Source organism: Lepidothrix coronata, unplaced genomic scaffold, assembly GCF_001604755.1.
Source record: "Lepidothrix coronata isolate B3197 unplaced genomic scaffold, Lepidothrix_coronata-1.0 Scaffold13, whole genome shotgun sequence".
Lineage (NCBI taxonomy): Eukaryota > Metazoa > Chordata > Aves > Passeriformes > Pipridae > Lepidothrix > Lepidothrix coronata.
The window spans coordinates 507,439-528,062 of record NW_016690193.1 but is presented as its reverse complement, the minus strand read 5'-3'; the positions used below and the strand labels follow the sequence as shown (position 1 = coordinate 528,062).

Sequence of the window (20,624 nt, the reverse complement as noted above, 5' to 3'; positions counted from 1 at the left end):
TATGGGTTTTGAACTAAAATTAGTTCCCATTTTCAAGACATTGAACACAGGGCTGGCAAGATGGGATGGAAGAGTGAGAACAGAGGAGTGAGAGATCTGCTAGACTTTGTCATGAAGGCCAAAAAGTTTCTCCTACGTACACATGCTTTCCATCCATTTGCTCATATTCTGTAAAACTAAGCCTTTTACCTAAGGAATAGGATTATGATGTCAAATGCTGAACTCTGCAAGACAATCTCCTTCCAAGGAAGGGAAGAGACTCTGTTACCACAGCGGTGCAGCAAAAATACTGTGTCCAGAAGCAATGCAGTTAGTCTATTAAAATGGTTAAAAAATGCAACATTAATTAGAATATGCAGAAAATAGGCTGATGAACTGACTTACTTGTTTTAAAATAAATTAATGAAGGTCTCCCTTTCTGATGATTTACTGGAGTAGTTTATATGTCAATGGCAAACACTGTATGGTTATCTGAACAGCTGAAACTGGCTGATAAACAATACACTGTTTTGAATGTAAGTAGCAAACCTTGAGGTCAATTTTCTGTTAGCTAAGAGTTTACTGAGAAAGTCTTAAGCCAGAAGCTACCACATTATTCAAGGACTGTGTTTAAATACCTCTGCTAGGTCGTCTTTGAGCTTGTTGTACCGTTCCACATTAAAATGCTGTTTTTTGGATTTCCGATAGAAGTAGTGGAGAAACTGCCTGTCCTTGGCATGAGGGTAAATGTAGTCCTGGTGAAGGAAGGAGGACATATATTTGGGGTTATCAAGAAAACTGAGTAGAAGTCAGAAGATTAGAAATTCAGCCTGTTTCAGGAATATTTACCTAGTTCAACACACACCTATGTTCTGTAAAGAGGCTACACATGGAGCTATGCTATTACAGGTCATAAGGGCTTTTTAGACACATGGTTGGAATCATTTCTATCATGTCTGAAGGAATTTTCAATTGTAATAAAGACATAGCATGATCTTCATGACTGGAGCCACTGGAGTAAATAGACACAACCTTCAGAGGGTCAAAGGAAGTTCGGGTACTGTTTCTCACAGACGTATTTGAAAGTCTTATGGCACCAGCAGCTCTTCAAAAGAGCCAAGTAGTAATCTCTTTACTCACTTACAAAAATTAGGAATGCCTTAGCCCTTCTTAAAACACAGTGAGAAGGAATAAAACTCACATCTAGAGCCAGCTCTTTATAAAAACAGACATATCCCCCCTTCTCACTCAATGAACCTAGTGTCTTACAAGGTCTACAGATCCACTGGTATTATGGAAGAAAGCGTTGGCTACTCTTCCAACAATACCTCCACAATAAAAGGTTTGCATCACAGAAAGTTCGACATCAATATGCCTACTTTGAGAGTAAAGTACAGAGCTAAAATAGGAAAAAGAAACATTTCTCAAAGTCTCACAGAAGTCTCACAAGTCTGTATTGTGAAGCTCAGTTAAGATCTGAGCAAGCTTTTTTTCTTCTACACAATGGCTGCTTCCTGCTCCACTTCAGTTGTCCTAGATTTACCTCCATTCATTCAAAGTCACAGAAAAGCAGTCAGATTATGAAGAACAAAGCAACAGCTTTTTTTCAGGCACTAAATAAGGCATATTTTAGTAATGCAACTGCCAGAGTTCCAAATGGTTTGGTACCCTGCACTGTTTATACATAAACTCCAGCAAATAAAAGCTGCTGTTCAGTGATGTTCTTCTGTAAGGCAGCGTTCACAAACTGTCACAGCACTAGCAGTTGCTCTCCCTTTACAGCAATGAGCAAGGTTCCATTTACTATGCAAAGTGGTCCACAAATATTTTAAAGGAGAGACTTCTTTCATCACTTCTTATTCCCTAGATTATGAAATCTTACAGATAGTAGTTATGCTGTGCAGTTGGTCTGCAGTTCATGTGTAACAGCACCTGGATTGATTTTGCATCATGTAATGTTTGTATCCAGCCCCGTTACGGATCAAACAAGTCCTTGTCTGATGCCAAGGCTACTTACTAAATTCTATTTTCATCAGAGCCCAAACATTGTGATTTTCAGAGTCAGTTTTCCTTCTTTTCAATATTCCAGACACTACAAGAAAAGGACTTACTTGCTTAGTAAGAACAAAGTAGGCATAGAAAGCCATGGCAGTCCCATAAGTGATGAAGTACGTGACTGGCTCCATGATGTCCCACGAATAGACCCACCACGTGAGCCACGCCAACGCTCCCCCTTGAGTTGACATCAGAGCTAAGCCAACCCATAGAAGCCTGGAGGTCTTGGCATCTGCACTGTTTATGATTCTGGCTTTCATCTAAGGAAAAGAAATATAGCAAACATGAGTGCTCCTCTGATAAGCAGCTTGTCAACTATGTTTTCTCCTGCTGGGCTAGATCCTCTTTCAGGATTTCTTACTGATACCTCTTACTGACACCTTTTACTGACCTACCCTGCTAAGAAATAAAAAGATTGAAATCCAAGAGCAACCAGATCTTCTTGCCTTTGTGCACCAAGACATTCTGCTTTTAAATTTGTCCTTCCAACTACTAGGGATCTATGTCTACTGGATTTCCATTTACCATTCCAGGCAGTTCTGGGTAACACTGAGGCTGGTCCTCATAAAGCAGGAGTCCTTTTGTCCACTAGCCTAAGCCACAGATGATGTTAACCCCACTACTGGGTTTTTCTCTCAAAACTTCTACAGCAACAGGTGACTAAATGGCCTTTCAATCTCAATACTAGCCATGCTGAGGCTTGTTCATGACAACTTTTTCTCCAAGTGTTGTGATTTCTACCCAAGTGAATGTCTGAAACAGGAGGGAAAAGAACTGAATTGAAAATAATTTGAATTCTATTTGAGCTGACATTTGTTTATATAACAAACAAACCAGATACACCCTAGCCATTCATGCTGATTTTCTTCTATTACAGAACTTATTCTTGATGAAAGGAAATGCTTTTGAGTTTAAAAAAGAAGTAACCCCACTTTCTGACCTGTTCAAGGGGCAACAGCTCTTCTTTGAGGTGATCCACTTTCTGTAGCAATTCTCTCTCTTTCCTGATCTGGTGATCTTCTAAATGTAGGGCTACAAACAGTCTGTGAACCAAGGATTTGATATCTTCCATTTCAGTAGCATGCTCACTATTCAGCTTATCTGAAAGAAAATATTTGTCACATAAACCATTTCAAGAACTCACCCTTCTTCATTCTTTCCCTACCTCCAACCCCAAAAGCAGGATTATCCAATGGTAAAAAAACAAAATCAAATAGAAATACCTTTCTCCAGACAGGTTCCAGTTTTCTGAGACTTCCCATGCCTTTCACTAAAGATAATCCGTTATTAAGGATTGCTCTTACCTTTTACAGGAGGTGACACACTGTACTCTGTGTTGTTGATAACAAGTTTAAAGTCATTCATCAGTAAGATCTCCATCAAGGTTGCATGAGAGACCTTGCTACCATCTGCAGAAGAAAGATTTAAGTTCTAGATCACTTACCATAAGGAGTCTTAAACATTAGCAGATAACCCTGCTAATGTTTAAGAGTTAATGTGCTACAGTTCTTCATTAATAATGTTTGGAAGGGAACTGTACTTTCAGAAGAACTGGTAACTAACACTAAACAGTAAGGAGGAACACATGGTGTGATTCTTGGGGCTTGATCTGTGCAGAGCCAGAAGCTGGACTTTGATGATCCTTGTGGGTCCCTTCCAATTCAGAATATTCAGTGATTCTGTGACACTAACACAGTGTACCTGAATGCTTTCTATACTGGTATCATTCGGACTTGTCCCTACTATAAGCAGACTTGCATTTTCTTGTCTGTGATTAGGACTAGAATAGACCCATTGGCGAGGGCAGAAGAAAAAGAAGTTCTGAATAAACCAGCAACAAATTGCAACATAAGGATCTGCATTTTTGTTTCTCCACCCACACACAAGTTTGCATCTTTACTGGGGTTTTGGGCAATTAAAAGACCTTCAAAGACTTCATCTTCAGTTACAGATTTATGTCTTTACTTAAACAGGTTCTTCAAGTCAAAAGGAACAATTCCCGTCAATAGTGGTGTACTGATTTTTATTAATGGTATTTAAAATCATTCTGTTTTGCTATCAGTGACTGGAAGGTAAGAACTAGATAGCTACACTGTCCAGTAAAAGGCAGACCAGAAGCCACAGAGGCATAGCTCTTCTACTTCTTTTTGATGCAAAAAATTATATGAATGGTACCCCATGAATTTTACATGCCATTTTACAGCTCCTACTGAAAAGGAACTTCTGGACTCATTAGCACTAACACGTAACAGTGGATGCCAAGAGCACACCAGGGTTCAGATGGCCCAAGAACCCGCAGAGCCCACACCACTGCTGCTGGACACATCACTGTGGTGTAGGGGTTTGAAAACCCCCATGGAGCAGCTGCTCCACAGTACCTGTTTGACCTGATTTTCATTTCCCATACAAAAAAAGGGCATCTTCCCCTGTCCCTGCCAAGAGCTAAAGCAGCGGCGCAAAACAGCAGCTTTACTCCCAAGATGAATAATGAACAGGGTACAAAATACCAAGACTTTTGTATGTAAATATTTGTCACAGTGCTACTTTCCCAGCTCCCCCATCATACCCACTACAGAAAGGCACCATAGGTGACTCCACACCTCTGATTATTTATTCACCAGACCTCTGTCCTCAGGCCCCATCTGCTGAGGCTGAGACTGCTGAGCTCTGCGAGCTAATGCACCAGCTGGCTTGCCCATCCACTCTGTGTGGGCAAAGCAAACCCAGAAGGCTATCACTTTCAATCCAAAATATGAAATTTTAATGTGCCCATCCACTCATTTCTTTTTTCTTTTACAGTGTAATAAAGCATCACAGCTCGTTAAGGTGACATTTATGAAGTGACATTTAAGCAAAAATTGCTTTTCAAAAAAAGGGCCAGACAGGCTCTTTGTTCTGGATGTGAAACACCACCAATTTATTAACCTGTGCAACCTTTTATTAACCGAAAAGAAGAAAAGTTTTGGGGAAAGGGAGGCGTTTTATTTAAGAAAATTCCCCACAGGCTTTTCGCAAAGGCTACTTTCAATCCTAGACCTAAACACAAGTGTTCTGATGTGGACAAAGGGCCATTTTTTGTCTACTTAAGTTTTGCAGGACCAAAACCAAATCCAGAGAAAATGAAAGCAAGTCATCATACACAGCATTGATACTTTCAGTTAAGGTTAGCTTTCATTTAATGGCTAAATGGCACAGAAATGTCTGCATTAAATCAAGGCTTCATAATTTGTCTTTAATAATAAATGTTTAAAATCAACTCTCAGTACTTGACCAATAGTTTCTCTTTACAGTATCAGTTTCCTAATAAATTAAACATTTAAGCTGTTCTCTAACATTACAACTGCCCAGTACTTGACAAATACAGAGCATAGAACTGTTTGACAGTCACTATTTTAATCAAACTGGACAATGTTTCTATTCCAAAGTTAGAGGTGGACAGGTGCATGTTTCAACAGATGAGACAGGTGAAAATGACCCAAATTCCTCTTCACTCTGGAATCTGCTGCCTGTCTGTGCCAAAAATGTTAGACTTTGTGATTCACTGCTGAATCGCATTCTTCTGTGGTATGTCAGCAAAAGCTAACTTCTCCTGCTTCAGTGCAAACATCAGTCACTTGTGAAGCATGTAATTCACAGAAGAATTCGATTCCACAGTAAATGACAAATACTCCTGTCCTGGATGTCTCTGCATAATAGCAGTACCCAGAGGTTAACTGTTTGCTGGCACATGTACTGTCTCCCCCCAGTTAAGAAATCCTTTGTAGTGAAAACCTCCATTTTAAGGGGAAGGCCAGCTGCTGAAAACAGCCATTTGTTACAGTGGTTTCTGAAGATAAGAGTTTTTTAGGAAATTATCTTTCTCAAGAGAATTTTCTACTTTTGCTGCCTTACAGACCCTTAAAAAAAAACCTGAAAAAACACCACCAAAGTTCCTGTGTACACAAAGCTCCTGAAGCTCATGCACACACTGGGATCCACACACATCGCATCTCCATTGCTCCGGAGGATATAAAAAAAAAATGGCTCTATGGGATATTTTCCTGTTTTACTAAATGTGCTCTCGAAGGCAACTAAAGCAGCTTCTCCTATATATCTGGCTTCCTGATCTTCTCGGAATATCAGTCTGTTTTCAGTTCCCTTAAAAATCTCTGCAGCCCTCTGTAGTATCAACCAGAAAGAAAAGGAATGTTATGAATGCACCCAGCTATGAAACTTTCAACCAGCATTCCTTGACCCCATCCTTTCTTCTGCTTATGTGTTACCTGATGGAATATAATTCTTTCCATAGGAATGTAGCTATCTTTTTTTTTTTCTTTTCTTTCTCTCTAGAGGCATAAGCAGGGAAGGAGCAAAATAGATGCTTTTAGTAAGTCAAATTCAAGTCCCTATTCTACCAGATTCAGACCAAAAAGCTATATCCCAATTCTGCTTTTGAGATTGAGTCCTTCTCTAATACCAAGACAGGGATTGCAAGAGTCTTCAGAATTGCTGTGGAAAAACTACAAAGCACTGCCAAAATACAAATCATCTTGGATATAAAATGGAGAACCAGGTGAACTAACTGGATGTTAATTTTTATCAACAGGAAAACCAAAGAGACAGAACAAAAGAACACAGTGAGTAGAGCTTGAGATAATTATCTAAAGACTTGAGACAACAGGATAAATAGTATGCTACAAGGAGGAAAGAGGACATCAATGCAAAAATATGAGTTAGCCTTCAACCCTAGCAATCACTTTCCTTTCAACCCAAGGGCCCCAAAGCATTGTACTCCAGTTGATGAATGAAACGTCCCCAAAGACTCCAAAAGTTGCCCTTGACTATTGCACTCATTATCTGGTTGCTTAGCTCTTTCATATGAGTTCAAGTTTGTAGTAAGACAAATGGATTCTTTCAGCTCTGGGTAACACTGAACAACTGGCAGACATCACATTCAAGAGCCCAACAGGTTGTCTTCATGAAGGATCATGGAGGATAAGGAAAGAAAAAGGTATCAAGGAGATCAGAAGGGAGATACACATTTAAAGACAGCATTACAAAGAGAAGCTAAACTTCTAATTTTTAATTAGCTTTTTCAAGAGGACTCAGATACTAAATTTGAAACACAATAAAATCCAGAAGCATTCAAGAGCTACCCCAATAGCAACAATGCTAAAATTGATGGAAGACTGAACTTGTGCTTCAGAGGGGAAGTCCATTTGAAAAACAATGTATTTATTCTGGGGAATAACAAATATAAGATACCTGTTGCAAAGACTTCTGCCCTCTCAACTCCTTTATCTTCTCTTTGCACATCCTGCAGGAATGCTCCTACAGTGGTCACCACCGGCTTAACAGTGAACTGACAGCGTTCACTTCTTGTGGGCAGCATAAGAGTTATCACAGGAAGACCATGTCTGTAATTAATAGTTACTTCTGGGGGATTAAAAAAAAAAAAAAAAGAAAACTAAGTGAAAAAGTCATATTGTAGGTTGTGGTTTAATTTAAAAGGATGAATTAAGGAAAATTACACAAAACATTCTAGATTTTTTAAATCAATATAGTACTTCTATTTCTGGGAGATATATATAAAACCACATAACTAACATCATCTCACCTGACCCTCACAAAAAAAAATAAAAGCTTGTTGACACTGATGGGAAGGGGGAAAAACCTGCTGGGAAAGCTTACCATCAGATGGCACCAGTGTGCTGTAAGGTGCTCCTTCCCAGCCCCTCCAAGCTCCAGCGTTCCTCCAAAGCCACACCTGCAGCATGGACACAGGAGAGCTTTCTTTAGAAAGGTCAGGATGCAAGATATATCTGGTTAAAAGCAGTAACCCAGCTGTCACGGTGATCTGCTTTTATGTGATCTGATAGAGATGTCTAGACATCTGAAGAAAAAACCCTCACTTAGCAGTTCTGTGTAAAAAATTAAACCATCCTGATAGCACAATCATTGCCAAAGGTATTAAGGTATTACCCACAGATAAACTTTTTGCCTAGTGTGGTTTAACTAACTCAAGGAAATAAGGGAAGGGGAAGGAAAGAAAGGGGAAAAAAAATTGCAGTGTTTCTGAAGGGCTTCAAGCAAATGCTACAATAAAACCTCTCCACCCAAAACAGCCATAGGTATGGTTTCAGTGGCATGTTACCGCTCAATCATAATCACAAATAAAATATAAGGGACTGAGGTCACTACTCTTTGCTTCATAATTATATACTATACACCAAAAGCTAGCTGTTGACATTCATGCTGTTAAAATACAGCTTGTCCAAGTACAGAAGATTTTTTAAATGTTTTAAATAGGAATGGCTGTTGCTGCAACTAACACCACCACCAGCCTCTGGTACTACACTGAAGGCGGCACACTCAGATGCAATAAGTATCCTAGATGCCCTGGGACAGGGATGACAGCAGGGTTTTGAACCTGCATAGTTGAGCTCCCAAGCTTGTCCCTTCCAGAGACACTGGTGAGAACCATCACAACACTTCAACACAGTCATATCACAACACAGAAGACAAACTGCTCTGATTAGACCCATTACTTAAAGCAGTCCAGCCACGCTGTGGAACGTGCAAAACAAAAGTCTTTGCTGCTACAGCGAATCCCCCTGCATAGGGAGGGAACAATTTTATTGCAGTGAGTCCACAAAGCAGACGTTACTGCCATAAACTAAATGTAACAGGTAGAAGGGAAATCACATCCTTGGCTAAAATGGTTACAAAAATTGTGCATGGGCTGGACCAAGGCCTGGGATTTGAAATATGGTAGTTAGAGGAAGTGGAAAACAATGTGGAGAGAAATGACAAGGACTGATCCTCCCTCTGGTGAGCTTTATAGCTCATCTTTCTGAAGGTACACACACTTCAGAGTCTGCAAGATAATACCCTTTGACAAGGCAGGAAAACAAAGCTACAAATGCAAGAGGCCCTGCCCATTCAATACGCCAAACACTGCTCACCAGTTCACATGATTTATTTGTTTTTAAAGAATCACAAGCTTGACTGTTTGGGTAGGAATACAGTACTAGGTTAAATAAAAGAATCATCTGTAAAATAAATCTGTAAAATGATGCTGATATTGCCCTAGCTTTTTACCTGGAACAAGTGCTTTCAGGTTTTAAAGAAAATAATTCTAGGAGTTTCCAACACTTAGAAATTTGTGTGTTGTAGTCTTTAGGTATCAAAGGCAGTCAGAAACCTCGACAAAATAGCAAAATACCTTAAACTGGATTAAACAAGTGGATTAATTCAAACTGGATTAAACAAGTGGATTAATTCAAAGAAAGGTAGGCATTAGGAGTGCAGCAATGCTGAATGCCACTCAGGAGACATGCAGTAACTTGTCTGTTTCTTCAGCAGAGGAAGAGACTTTCCCTGGAGCAGAGCAGGACTCACAGCCCAGCTCACCAGTTCTCACCCCATTTACAAGGGACACCTACACCCCCAAAACATTTAGTAACACCCAGCCTAGAGCAGGGAGACAACTTTCAACATATGATCTGCTTTTCCACAAAAGAGTCTGAAACATACAGATTAGAAGAGTCTGTAGTAAAACTCAATAGCTTTGAATGTAACAGCAAATGTGTTGTTTCTTCAGAGGGATACACAAGGGATAATAAGAAACTAATTTTTTACAGACTCTTGATATGTAACTTTGCAATCAATATCTGGGTATTGATCATTCAACATGCCCCAGGCAATGGGGCCCCAGCCAGCCTGCATTTGAAGGTTACTTAATTTCTTCTGTTGTTAATCTGGGTATCTATTTTACTTATGGAAGAAACTATGCATTTAACAATTAATATATATTAAAATATCTAAATATATTTAATATATTACGTTAAAAATACTTATTAAATTGAACTACATTTATTGAAATAAGATCATTAAAGTAATTCATTCTATTGTTCTTTAGACTTTGACATTACCATTCAAGATCCACTGAAAGAATCTCTATATACTGGAGCTTTCTTTTTTCTATTTTAGATTGTCTGTTAATGCAGCCTATTCATTAAAATCATCTGCAAAGAATATGTGAAGTATCAGAAAAGCAAAAGCCACGGAGCCATGGAGTTGAAGTGATTTCCAAATAATTAACTCCTTCCATATAAGCTCTAGGTTGATTAACTGGGAAGCATGAAGGGCTGGATTAATTTTCTCCCTATGTTTCCAGATTTAAATCTCCAGTTCCAGTGAAGTTACTAAACCATTAGCTTGTGCCCTATATCCAAATCATTGTGCCTCTTTTGAGATACTTGCAATGACCCCTATCTAACCACTGGAAAAGAAATGTTAGTCAGCGAGCACCATAGCTAGAAGGAACACAAACTATGGGACCAAAACAATGAGACTGCCCTCACAGCAACATCAGTGAGAGCTGGAACAGGAATATGTAACCTGAACTAACTGCAGCACAACTTTAACTCTGAGATACTGTAAGGAGGACAGCATACTAACTCTTATATGCCATTACGTGCACCTCTTGCCTAATTCGTCTAACCATGCAAAGGCTAAAGAAAGCTATTTCACATCTTTCTGCAACTTGGATGCACATGTGGCAGGACTTCTGGATAAAACACCTCCAATACAATCACAGTTACATTCAGCAATCGAGCTGAAAGCTCATGAACAGCATTTAGCCGTGAAACCCCCTTTCTACCTCAGATATATTTGCTTCGTAATGCAAAGTGCCTGGGATCAGCATTCAGCCACAGCACACCACGTTTCCTGACTCAGTTCAAGGCATGGACTCTCCAGCAAGTGAAAATGCACGGGAATTTAAGGCATAGAGTGTTAATTGTGATAAAAATAATCCAACATATTCTGGTTTATACCAACTGGCATTTTTTAACAGAAAATATATACCCATTTTAAAGAAGTACTTCCTCTGTTAAGGGTACCTCCGGTCTCTAACAGCAGAGAAGTTGCCACTGTTAAAGTCTGAGCGGAAATTTCAACAATCTGGTTTCCAGCACAGCTTTAGGGACTACTGTAACATCGGGTTACAGCTCAGCAGAGCTGAGCTGGAAAACTAAGCAGCCAGACATGAAGAGTGGGAGAGACAGGAACAGAAATACTGCATTTTTCACTTTTGACAGTGGCAAATGACTGAACCTACCTACATTGCAGTTTCTGGAGTTAGCTGTTCCAAATAAGCAATCTCTTATGATGTTGAGTGACTGTTCCTGCAAATTTCAGCTCAAATTTACTTGTAACCAGTTATGTGTAAGAAGTTGATATCATTATCAGTACATGAGGTGACATGAAAGCCTCTGATCTTCCTCAGCACTACATATGTAAATAGTAACCTCATCAGGAACCATAACTTCTGTTCTGTAAAGACTGTAATGTGGGTGGAAAGAGAGAGAGCAAGAAATAAAAATATTTTTTATATGAAGATGTGACTTTGAAAAATCAATTCTACAAAAAGATGTCATTAGGACACCTGAGAACACTGAATTATTGCCTTAGCTGGTTTATTTACTTTTGACTTGCCATACCAAAATGTTGTAACAAATCTAAATCAACGTACAGCTAGCCAACAATCACATATTTGAAATTGTTTTCTTTGCTTATATACATCTTGGAAGGTATGGTAGTTTTCATTTGTTATTTCAACAGCAAAAATACTGTAACACTTCTTCAACATTTGAGTCCCCATTAACTTGCATTTATTAGTAGAAAGCTGTTTACCCCAGTCAAAAAAGAGTTAGCTCAACTCTGTGTGCCCTCTTGAAGTGCCATGCAATATTACAATTGAAGTATTATATTCCTCCAGCATGAGATCCTGTCAAGACTGCCTCAAGTCAAACTCAGGAGCAGCCTTCACAAAAAATTATGCAGACTGTTACTGTGAATGCTATATACTGGTCTCCAATATTCTCATTTCCTTCTCTCCAAGGTAATGATAAGAATTTGATATAGCAAAGCACAATAAGAAAATGCACTACACTCCAGTAAGCAAAGCTTTTTACCCTTAATTACACTGCAGCAAAACACATTCTAATTAAAACATATCTTGCAGTGTGCTTTTCAGTAGTAATATAGTGTTACAGTCTTTCCCTTGGCAGGAGAGGAGAGGTCAGTTATCTCCTGGAGTCCTTGTCCAACACCTGGTACAGCTCCCTCCACACAGCTGCTGAAGGACTGGGGGAACAGAAGGGAGAAAAACCACAGGGGAAACTAGTAGTTGCAGTGACTAAAAATGAATTTGGGAGCCTCTCTTTCCCAGTGTCACTACATGAGCTAACATCCCCAGTATCCATCATTCTCCTCATATGCTGATCTTGCCCAGTTTGTGAAAGAGAGGGTAAGACGAGTCACCTCTCTGGATGCTGCTTGCTTGTCTGGAGCAGAAGGGCAGGTATGTCTTAGCCACTGTTCAGTGAAAGCATGTACTAGAAACAGTTATTTATATTTTCTATACTGACTTATATGTTTTTCTGCTTAGAGGTTCTTGGCATATGAATGACATTGGCTCCCATCTGATTCTTCAAGGAAAACAGATTAATTAATTATGGACTAACAATCTGTAATTTTAGAATAAACTATCTATGGACATTGCAGAATGGTTTAAAACCAAGGAAAAAGAGGAAAAAAACCCAGGTGCTGTCACAGCCTACTTAGTTTGCAGATCTTGCACAACCCAAGATTACCAAAATCAGTATTCAGGCCAAGTTTAAAATAAGTACACATAAGGTATTTCCCTCTTTAAAATGATTCACTAAAGTAATTTTGGAGATATCTGCTGTTAAATTTCTGTGCTGTTTTTTATGCAATCCCACATGATTAGGAAAATAAGACATAAGGAGCTCTAACAACCGCCTACAATCATCTTACAAGTGCCTGTTTGAGCTACAGAAACATCTTCTCTCTCATTAATTTTTTGTCTTTGCTTACACTGAAAAGATTGTCATTGTTTCTACACTGGTCCCAGAACTGATTTAGATGATCATGGAACAACAGCCTCAATGCAAACAGCAGCTTCAACGTACATGCTCAGATTTAGCAACATCTGCTGGAAGCCTAACTAAAGTTAAACAAACAAAATCCCTGCAAGAGACATATCACTCATTCTGCCATAACATCCTATACCAATATACCAGTTTCAGTCAGGGAAGATACTTCTGACACATGGGAGCATTCAGGATATATTTCTCTTTCCTAGGCCAAAAGAAATTTGACAGGTTATTTTACTTTCCCGAGACACAGCTTTCCTGTCTTGATATGGGCCATGCGCCTTCTCCTCGCTGTTCCACAAGGTGCTGTAAGAACTGCACTGCAACATTTACATTTCAATCCTTCAGCTAATTCAAAATCTGTAATATTTTTAACCCCTTCTTCAGAGCATTTAAAAAAAGTAACCAGCATGTCTCTTCCAGCAAAGCAGTAGTTTCAACATGAGTATGCACGTTCCTGTGACCTTGAAGAAGCAAGAGCAATATAGCAGCCATAACTTTTCTTCAAAACTCATTTGCCTTACAGCACTGTTAAAAACTAATAAAATAAAACAGCCCAAGCAATCAAAATTTTGGTTTCCTGTGCCTGTTGTTCTTTGTGACTTTATCATCCCTGGTGATCTTTCATTTCCTGCCTCTGCTCAGGTTCCAAGAACAGCTGGCACTAGATTTAAGCAGCCAAACACTACCAATGACCAAAATGACAGCTGTGATAAGAAATGCAGAGGCAATTGGTCACCAAGAACCTCTTCTATGAGGGTCCAGCTGGTCAAATCCACCACTGAAGAAGGTTTTTGCTAAGGAGACTTTCACCTAGCTTCCACTGAGCAAGAGTGCATCCTCCACCTGACTTCTGCTCACTATTCCTTTGTGCTCTCTCACCCACTCCCTGCCCAAACTCTTCTTCCTCACATGCACACCCCACTCCACTCAGCATGTGCACGCAGGGGAGAGAAAACATGCAGCCTCTGCAAGTCATGGATAATTACAGGGGTAAAAGACCCTCTTTGCATTGTGTGTCACCAAGGTTATCTGACTCTCCACCAGGCACCTGCAGATGCAGAGCTCCAAGTATCTAGGGAAGCACCAGGATTTGCATCCATATCAGTTTTACAAGCCATAAAAACAGATGCTGAAAACACCAACATTTAAAGCAGGCTGAAATTAAGCCTCACCCTCCTCTATCCAAAAGCATGACTTCATTAACAGTGATCCCTCACTGCAAAGAAGCAACACCAGAAGTGCTGAGGAGACTGGAAGGATGAACCACCAGCTGACATCATCTGCCTGCAGTGTCTTCTGGGGACTACTCTAAATATACAGATAATCCCTGCTTTCCAAAGCAAGCAGACCTCCAAACAAATGCAGGGACAGACCTAAAAACAAGACAGCTATGCAGACCGAGGGCATTTTTAGGAGCAACACCAAGAACTGTGTCTTACTATTTTATCAAACCTTCTTCTCTTCCTACAAAGAGAAACAGAACTAAAATCTCCTCTGAGTCCAAAGTTCTACAGTATTGGAAATCTCGGGTTTACATTTGGTTTCAATAAAGCCTGTTTGTCTGAAAGTTGTTGTTCTTCCCAACCTCCTTTATTTTCAGAAGGAAAGGTGGGATGCAACACCCAGAAGGAAGTTTACAAATCAGAGAGGGCTAAGAATTTGAAAGGGATGGATTACAGCATGAAAAAGTATTTGTGCTTTATTAAAAACAAGCCTACATTCAAAAGCTCTACCATCTGCTCCCCAAAACAGACTAGGTCAAAAGACTACTTTGTCAACACACACAGGATTTTTAAATTGCCCCACAGAATAGATCTTTGTTCTTGTGCTGTGCCTTTTGGGACAGGCATCCTGATCTGGGAGATGCTGCAAAACTTTAAGGGTAACAAGGTGACTTTGCTTTCAAAAATACACTTACAATATATTTCATCATATAAGAAAATTAACTTGCTGTACCTTTTCCTACAAGGTTCTTAGAAAGCGTAAAAAAAAAAAATAATTTTGCTCAAACTCACCTTCGTGCACACTTTACAGAACAGCTTGCAATAAGCTGTTTTTCACAGCAACACTTTACTTGAGAAGACAATCTTGTTCAAAGTCCCTTATCAGAGGTCTACATAAATATTTTTAAAACCATGAAACTCATCTAAGTAGGCAAGCTTAGACCCATCTATTTGTTTTCTTGAAAGAGAGCTTTGCCGGGAGAAGTAGCTTCAACAGTATTCCTGATAGAAGAGTAGCCACACGAGAGATGCCCAGAAAATCCAATCACTCTGGCATAAAACACTGACACGCTGTCGAGGGTGCAAAAGCCCTGTTAGCCCAGTGGTTCAGCAAAGGTCCCAGTAAGCATGTATGTCTTGGCACTTTATGACTTGTGTCCAAGGACTTATCATTCTCATATTATTGTGGAGAGAGGTCTCAACACTGCCATCCCCATGCAGACACACCAAAGTGTTGTCAGATGTCAAGAAAAAAAAAATTCTGCCTCATTTTCTGTTTTTCTTTTGCGAGTCTATGTTCCCCTACTGCTGTTCAAGAGGCTATTTTGATAAAAAAGCATCAAATGGCTGTGGCTTTGCTGATGCTGTGTACTTCCATGTTTCAGCTGTTGACATCAGTGTTTTAAAAACACACTTTAGCTGAACCAGTGACTCAGTGAACTCATTTGCAACATTCCTCATCAAATCAATCATAGTCAGATTTTCACCTTCTTCCTGCAGGAGTAAAAGCACAAAGCATACAGACAGCAATGATATTTTGAGATCAACAACCAATACTGGCTGTGACACACTGAGCTATCACTCTGCCCTTCAGCCTTACTCCGTACGATGTGCCTGCACATTTTACACCTTTCCATAGAGCAGGTAAAGGAAGTAGAAAAAAAATGAAGATTTCCTGCAGAGGTTTCCAATGTTTTTTTCTAAGGTTTATTATCACAAGAAAAACAATTACAACCAGTAGATGATGATGAAAGGCTCTGTATACCCTGGATGGTCCAGCACCTGTGTTCCGATGCGCCTGCCGTGCCTCCCAGGGTGCAAGTTAGCAAATCTGCAGGTTAGCTGCTTGCTTTTCACCCCAAAGCCTTTGAACTCCAGCCAATTAAGTAGCCTTCTATTTCCTCTTCCTCTATTAATTTACTCAGGACATGTATTTGAAAGACTGATGCAACAGACAGGGCAAGAACCTGGATTTTTTAAAAGCAATGCCTACCAAGTGTTTTTAGGAACCCCTTTAATGCTAAAGCAAACAAGAATTTAATGACATGCAGAATAAGCAGCCAGTAGCCAAAAGCTGTTTTTCTCCTCAGGGCTATAGTAACATCAATACAGATGTAGTCATCTGCTCTTCCAACACAAGCAGATTACTATAATGCAATGATTGTAACACAGACCCTCTTACTCTGCTCCACACTTTGGGATACATTTAAATGGAGGTACCATCAATGACAGCAGAATCTCTAGCCTCCACCACCAACAGAAGTCTCTTTTATGGCAGTAAGTTTTCTATAAGCTACCTCCAGTAAATCAGCTCACATTGCTAATTAATAAAGTTAAAGCCCAGTTTTGTCCCTAGACTGGCTCCTAATTGAGTGGAAGCATATCATTCTGAGAAAGCATTAGTAAAGGAAAACCCTAATATAAAGTAAATAAATCTCACGGAATGCCCTGTATGTCAGGTTGTCATGTTTACAGCCTATACTCCAGAAAAGCCACAACACTGTCCTAGAAAATGAATGGTCTGTGGTCACTATTTATTCTCCTAACTCCCAATATACACCCAAGACTCTGCCAACAGAAGAAGAGGGGAAAATCCCCATCAGTTAACATCCCACTTCAAGTTAGGATTAACTTGTAGAGTTTTGGATGATCTGGATTTTTCATTTGCTTTGGTAGTGTGGCTTCCCAGAGGGATAAGACACACAATCACGCTGCATGTCTGTCTACCAAAGTTAGTTTCCACTAAGCTTTAAGATTATTTAATTACACAGCTACCAGCCACTCACAGTCAGAAACACTTAAGAAGTGATCCAACAGTCTACACTGCCTCTACTACGACACAAACCTTTAGCGTATGAGTGATGTTAATTTTAAATTAAATATGATTAGAGAGAGGTTACTCAAAAACATCTGTTCATCCCTGGCAGCACACCTGCCACTGCACACCACCAAAACAAGAGAGAGGAGCAATGCTGTTCAGGAGCAAGGCTGAGCTGTTCCACCTTGGTGTGTTTACCCAGTACCTTCTAAAAACAATTAATTTGTATACAAAATAGTTTTAACATATTATTCTGTGCACATGGACAAAACAACCCAAAATCAAACAAAAAAATACTTTCCATCTGTTTCTCTCTATCAATGTGGAAAGATTGTCATCTTCCATACAGGTCAGCAGCAGCTTAGCCTCCAGAACATGTCCTGGAGAATTGCAAATAACACCGTGCACAGTCTGTGCACCGTGCACACTCACAAAGCCTGAATATTGGCAAGGTAAGAGCATTGCGGGCACCACATTCAGAGACGTGCCCTTCTTGGAACAATCAAGTTATAACAAAGGTTTTGTCAGGAGAATAGAAAAGATATGCAATCTACAGTGAGAAAATGGTTTTATAAACTGCTTAATGCATTCTTCATCTTTTATTCAATTTTCAGTAATTTTTCCTAGAGTCCTTTTGCAAGTTCTTCCCAATCTAATCTGCCCTCAGACAAGGACAGCACAGGCTGTTCCAAGAGCCTATTATAGGAGTGTATCTTTCTTATCTCAGTAAAGGTACCAATTTTAACATCCATAAAAGCAAAAGAACCAAGCTGACGTATTCTCTGCCATTTGACAGTGCAGCAATTTTCTTCCTGCTGGCAATATAAGCAGGTGAGCTGGAAGTCAGACCAAGTTCAGTCAGACTGAAGACCAGGTTCTGTCTCACTGTCTAGACTTAGAAAAGGCATCCACATCTAAGTTTTAAGGTAGGACACTAACCTCAAGGTGTTTTACACCTTGAGGAGTTTAAGCCTGGCATGAAGCACCCTGAAGTTAGGACAGACTTCAACCTCAGTCACACGTGCCTTCCAACTGAGCACCCCAAATCCACATGCACATCATAAAATGTTTTCAGTTTCTGAACTTCAGCTTTACAGCTGTACTTCAATGTAAGACCTTCCGCAGACCATGGAGCCAACCATAACTTGTCATAGTCTGTAATGTGCATCCACTTACTAGCTGGACATGATGATCTCAGAGGTCTTTTCCAACCTAAACAATTCTCTGGTTCTGTGAGGATGAGATTTAACAAGACCTGTTCTCATGGGTTTTGATCTAGCACAGAGCAAGTTGTAGCAATCAGAACTGGGGATTTCCATATGGACCTTTACAGGAATTTGTACTACACTTATTATCTATAACATTTATGTTTAATCAGGGCACGCAGGAGTCATGGGGTGAAGAGATTCAGCTGAAAGCATACATTTGTGCATCATGTTTTTACATCAGTGAGATGTACATATATAGCATGCATATCTTATACACAGCTAAGGGCTAGCTGAGGGGAACTGCAGGATGCAAAACAATGGAATATCTAGTTACAAATGCCTATCACAAAGAAAATATTGATGACTTCAGAAGATAAACCAGAGAGCAGAAGACAAAAAGCATACAGATGCACCTGTACCCCTCAGTATGACAGAGTGACACAAAATCACTAGCAGTATCTGAATTAATTCTTTTTTTCTCCTCACATTTAAAATGCCATGAATAAAACTTACTTTTTTAGGCAAGGTTGAAACCTCGAGCCAACAGGTACACAAATTAATTTGTTCCAGTAGTGCCTAAATATATATATATATAAAATTAATGTCAACAACCACACCAAAAAAAAAATCCATCCATGTCTTTGCAGTAATAAAAACTGAATATAATCAAATATCTGATTTCATCAGCTAAACAACACACGAGGACAGCAAAGAACTCTGGTTGCTGTTCATTTTTATCTTCCCACATTAGAAAAAGAATTGTGAAGGAGTGCCACAATACATTATTACTGTTCATACCTTTCCAGTACACATGCAGCCAAGACTATCACCTTATTTAAACTCCCTCCACTATTTCAGCTCAGGGTTCTTACAAGCAACCAAAGCACAGAAAGGCAGGGACACTTATTCCCACAGAAACATACTGGTTCAGGGGAGGCAGAACAGAGAAATGCAGAGTAAGGTGCACATCAGAAAGGAGCTGAGCGGTGCCCAACCAGCACAACTGGTGCTCGATTCCCACGTCTCTGCAGCACACACCGGGCTGTTATATGGCAGAGTCCACGTCTTCTGCACAATTAAGTAACTTATTGTCTCACCAGAAAATACACCTCTGGCATCTAAACACAAGCCTAGATTCCAGGGAGAAGTTTTGTTAGTGTTGGCTGTCAAACAAGACAAACTGCCTAAATTCTTCCTTTGCTTAGCCCTGTGCATATTTTGACACAGAGCATTTCCATACATTACCGTTAACTGAAACTTCATATTGGTAATTGCATTGTATGCAAAGGAGAAGGGGAAGAACCTTAAGTTTTTTGTTTGGTTTAGGGATTTTTTGCTATCCTGGTCAGGTATTAAATATAGCTGGGCAATCAAAACAACAACAGCACAGATCAGAAAACACACGCTGAGATATTAAGGCCAGAATGGACCAGTAAGGTTGATGCTATCTGATGTGCTGCACAAAATTCTCAGTCTGTTGAAACACCTTTTCTCCACCCCAACCCCCAGAAGATTTAGAAGATTTTAATATAGGGATGTTGTGGATCCTCTGTAAGTCAGAGATGACAATTATAAGCTAACATAACCAAAAATACCCAGGTGCTATATTTCTCTTCAATGGGTTGAGCCAGTTATTCTGTGTAGAGTTTAACTTGCTTAGACTAACACTCTGTAGCCTCAGAAATGTCTCTCCTTTGTAGGTACTTGCACACTACAAGAATCTACTTAGATTGAAAATCTTCAGATTTCTGTTGTAAAATATTTCTTTTCCTCTGGAAACAATTCTTGTAGTTTCTTTCAAGAAAACTCTAACTTTCCGGTTTTCTCTCCATCCTCACCTGCCCCTAAATCTTTTGACTACAACCTCATGTTCAAATACAGCCACTACAATCCTGCTGCTTTACAGGATGTACTCTGTCATTTACATTCTCTGTTTCCAGATGGTAGACCTTATTTCTTATGTCCTATAATTTCTTTCCTTTTTTTTTTATTCAAACTGTAATCAAATGACACTACTGGGTTACAGCTTACCGGAAAACCTTGGACTTTTTACTGCACCTCAATCCCTCATATCTTGAAACCCGAGTATCTTAAATGGCAATAATGAGACTTGCCCTAACTTCTACTAGGCTTTACATATTATAAGGGATGAAAAGGAATCAACTTCAGCAAGCACCTACAGTCTCCTACCACTGACCTCTCCATTAATCAGCAAAATAAACTGTAAAACATATTGTTTAGGTAACTTGTACATCTTACCAGTAATTGTACTTTGCTCTAGATGCTCAGGATACTAAAAAGATCAGCAGGTAAGAGCTCTTACACAGTCACCCCGTGGCATCACTGCATTCGCAGTTAATTTTCTGTTCTCACTTTATTGCCATTCTATTTATGA

The 20,624-nt window shown here is 39.6% G+C and overlaps 1 protein-coding gene across 3 annotated transcripts in view; it reads right to left on the bottom strand.

The window, feature by feature from the left end:
* The window catches only part of MCUB (mitochondrial calcium uniporter dominant negative beta subunit), a 48,778-nt gene that overhangs the window by 555 nt on the left and 27,599 nt on the right, over positions 1-20,624 (bottom strand). For all 3 annotated transcript variants that reach the window (XM_017805758.1, XM_017805759.1, XM_017805760.1), the window contains exons 2-7: positions 7,705-7,780; positions 7,279-7,449; positions 3,339-3,443; positions 2,975-3,135; positions 2,091-2,294; positions 618-734 (exon numbers count right to left, since the gene is read on the bottom strand). In XM_017805758.1, coding sequence (XP_017661247.1) covers positions 618-734; positions 2,091-2,294; positions 2,975-3,135; positions 3,339-3,443; positions 7,279-7,449; positions 7,705-7,780 — 834 coding nt within the window. The remainder of the gene's footprint in view (positions 1-617; positions 735-2,090; positions 2,295-2,974; positions 3,136-3,338; positions 3,444-7,278; positions 7,450-7,704; positions 7,781-20,624) is intronic.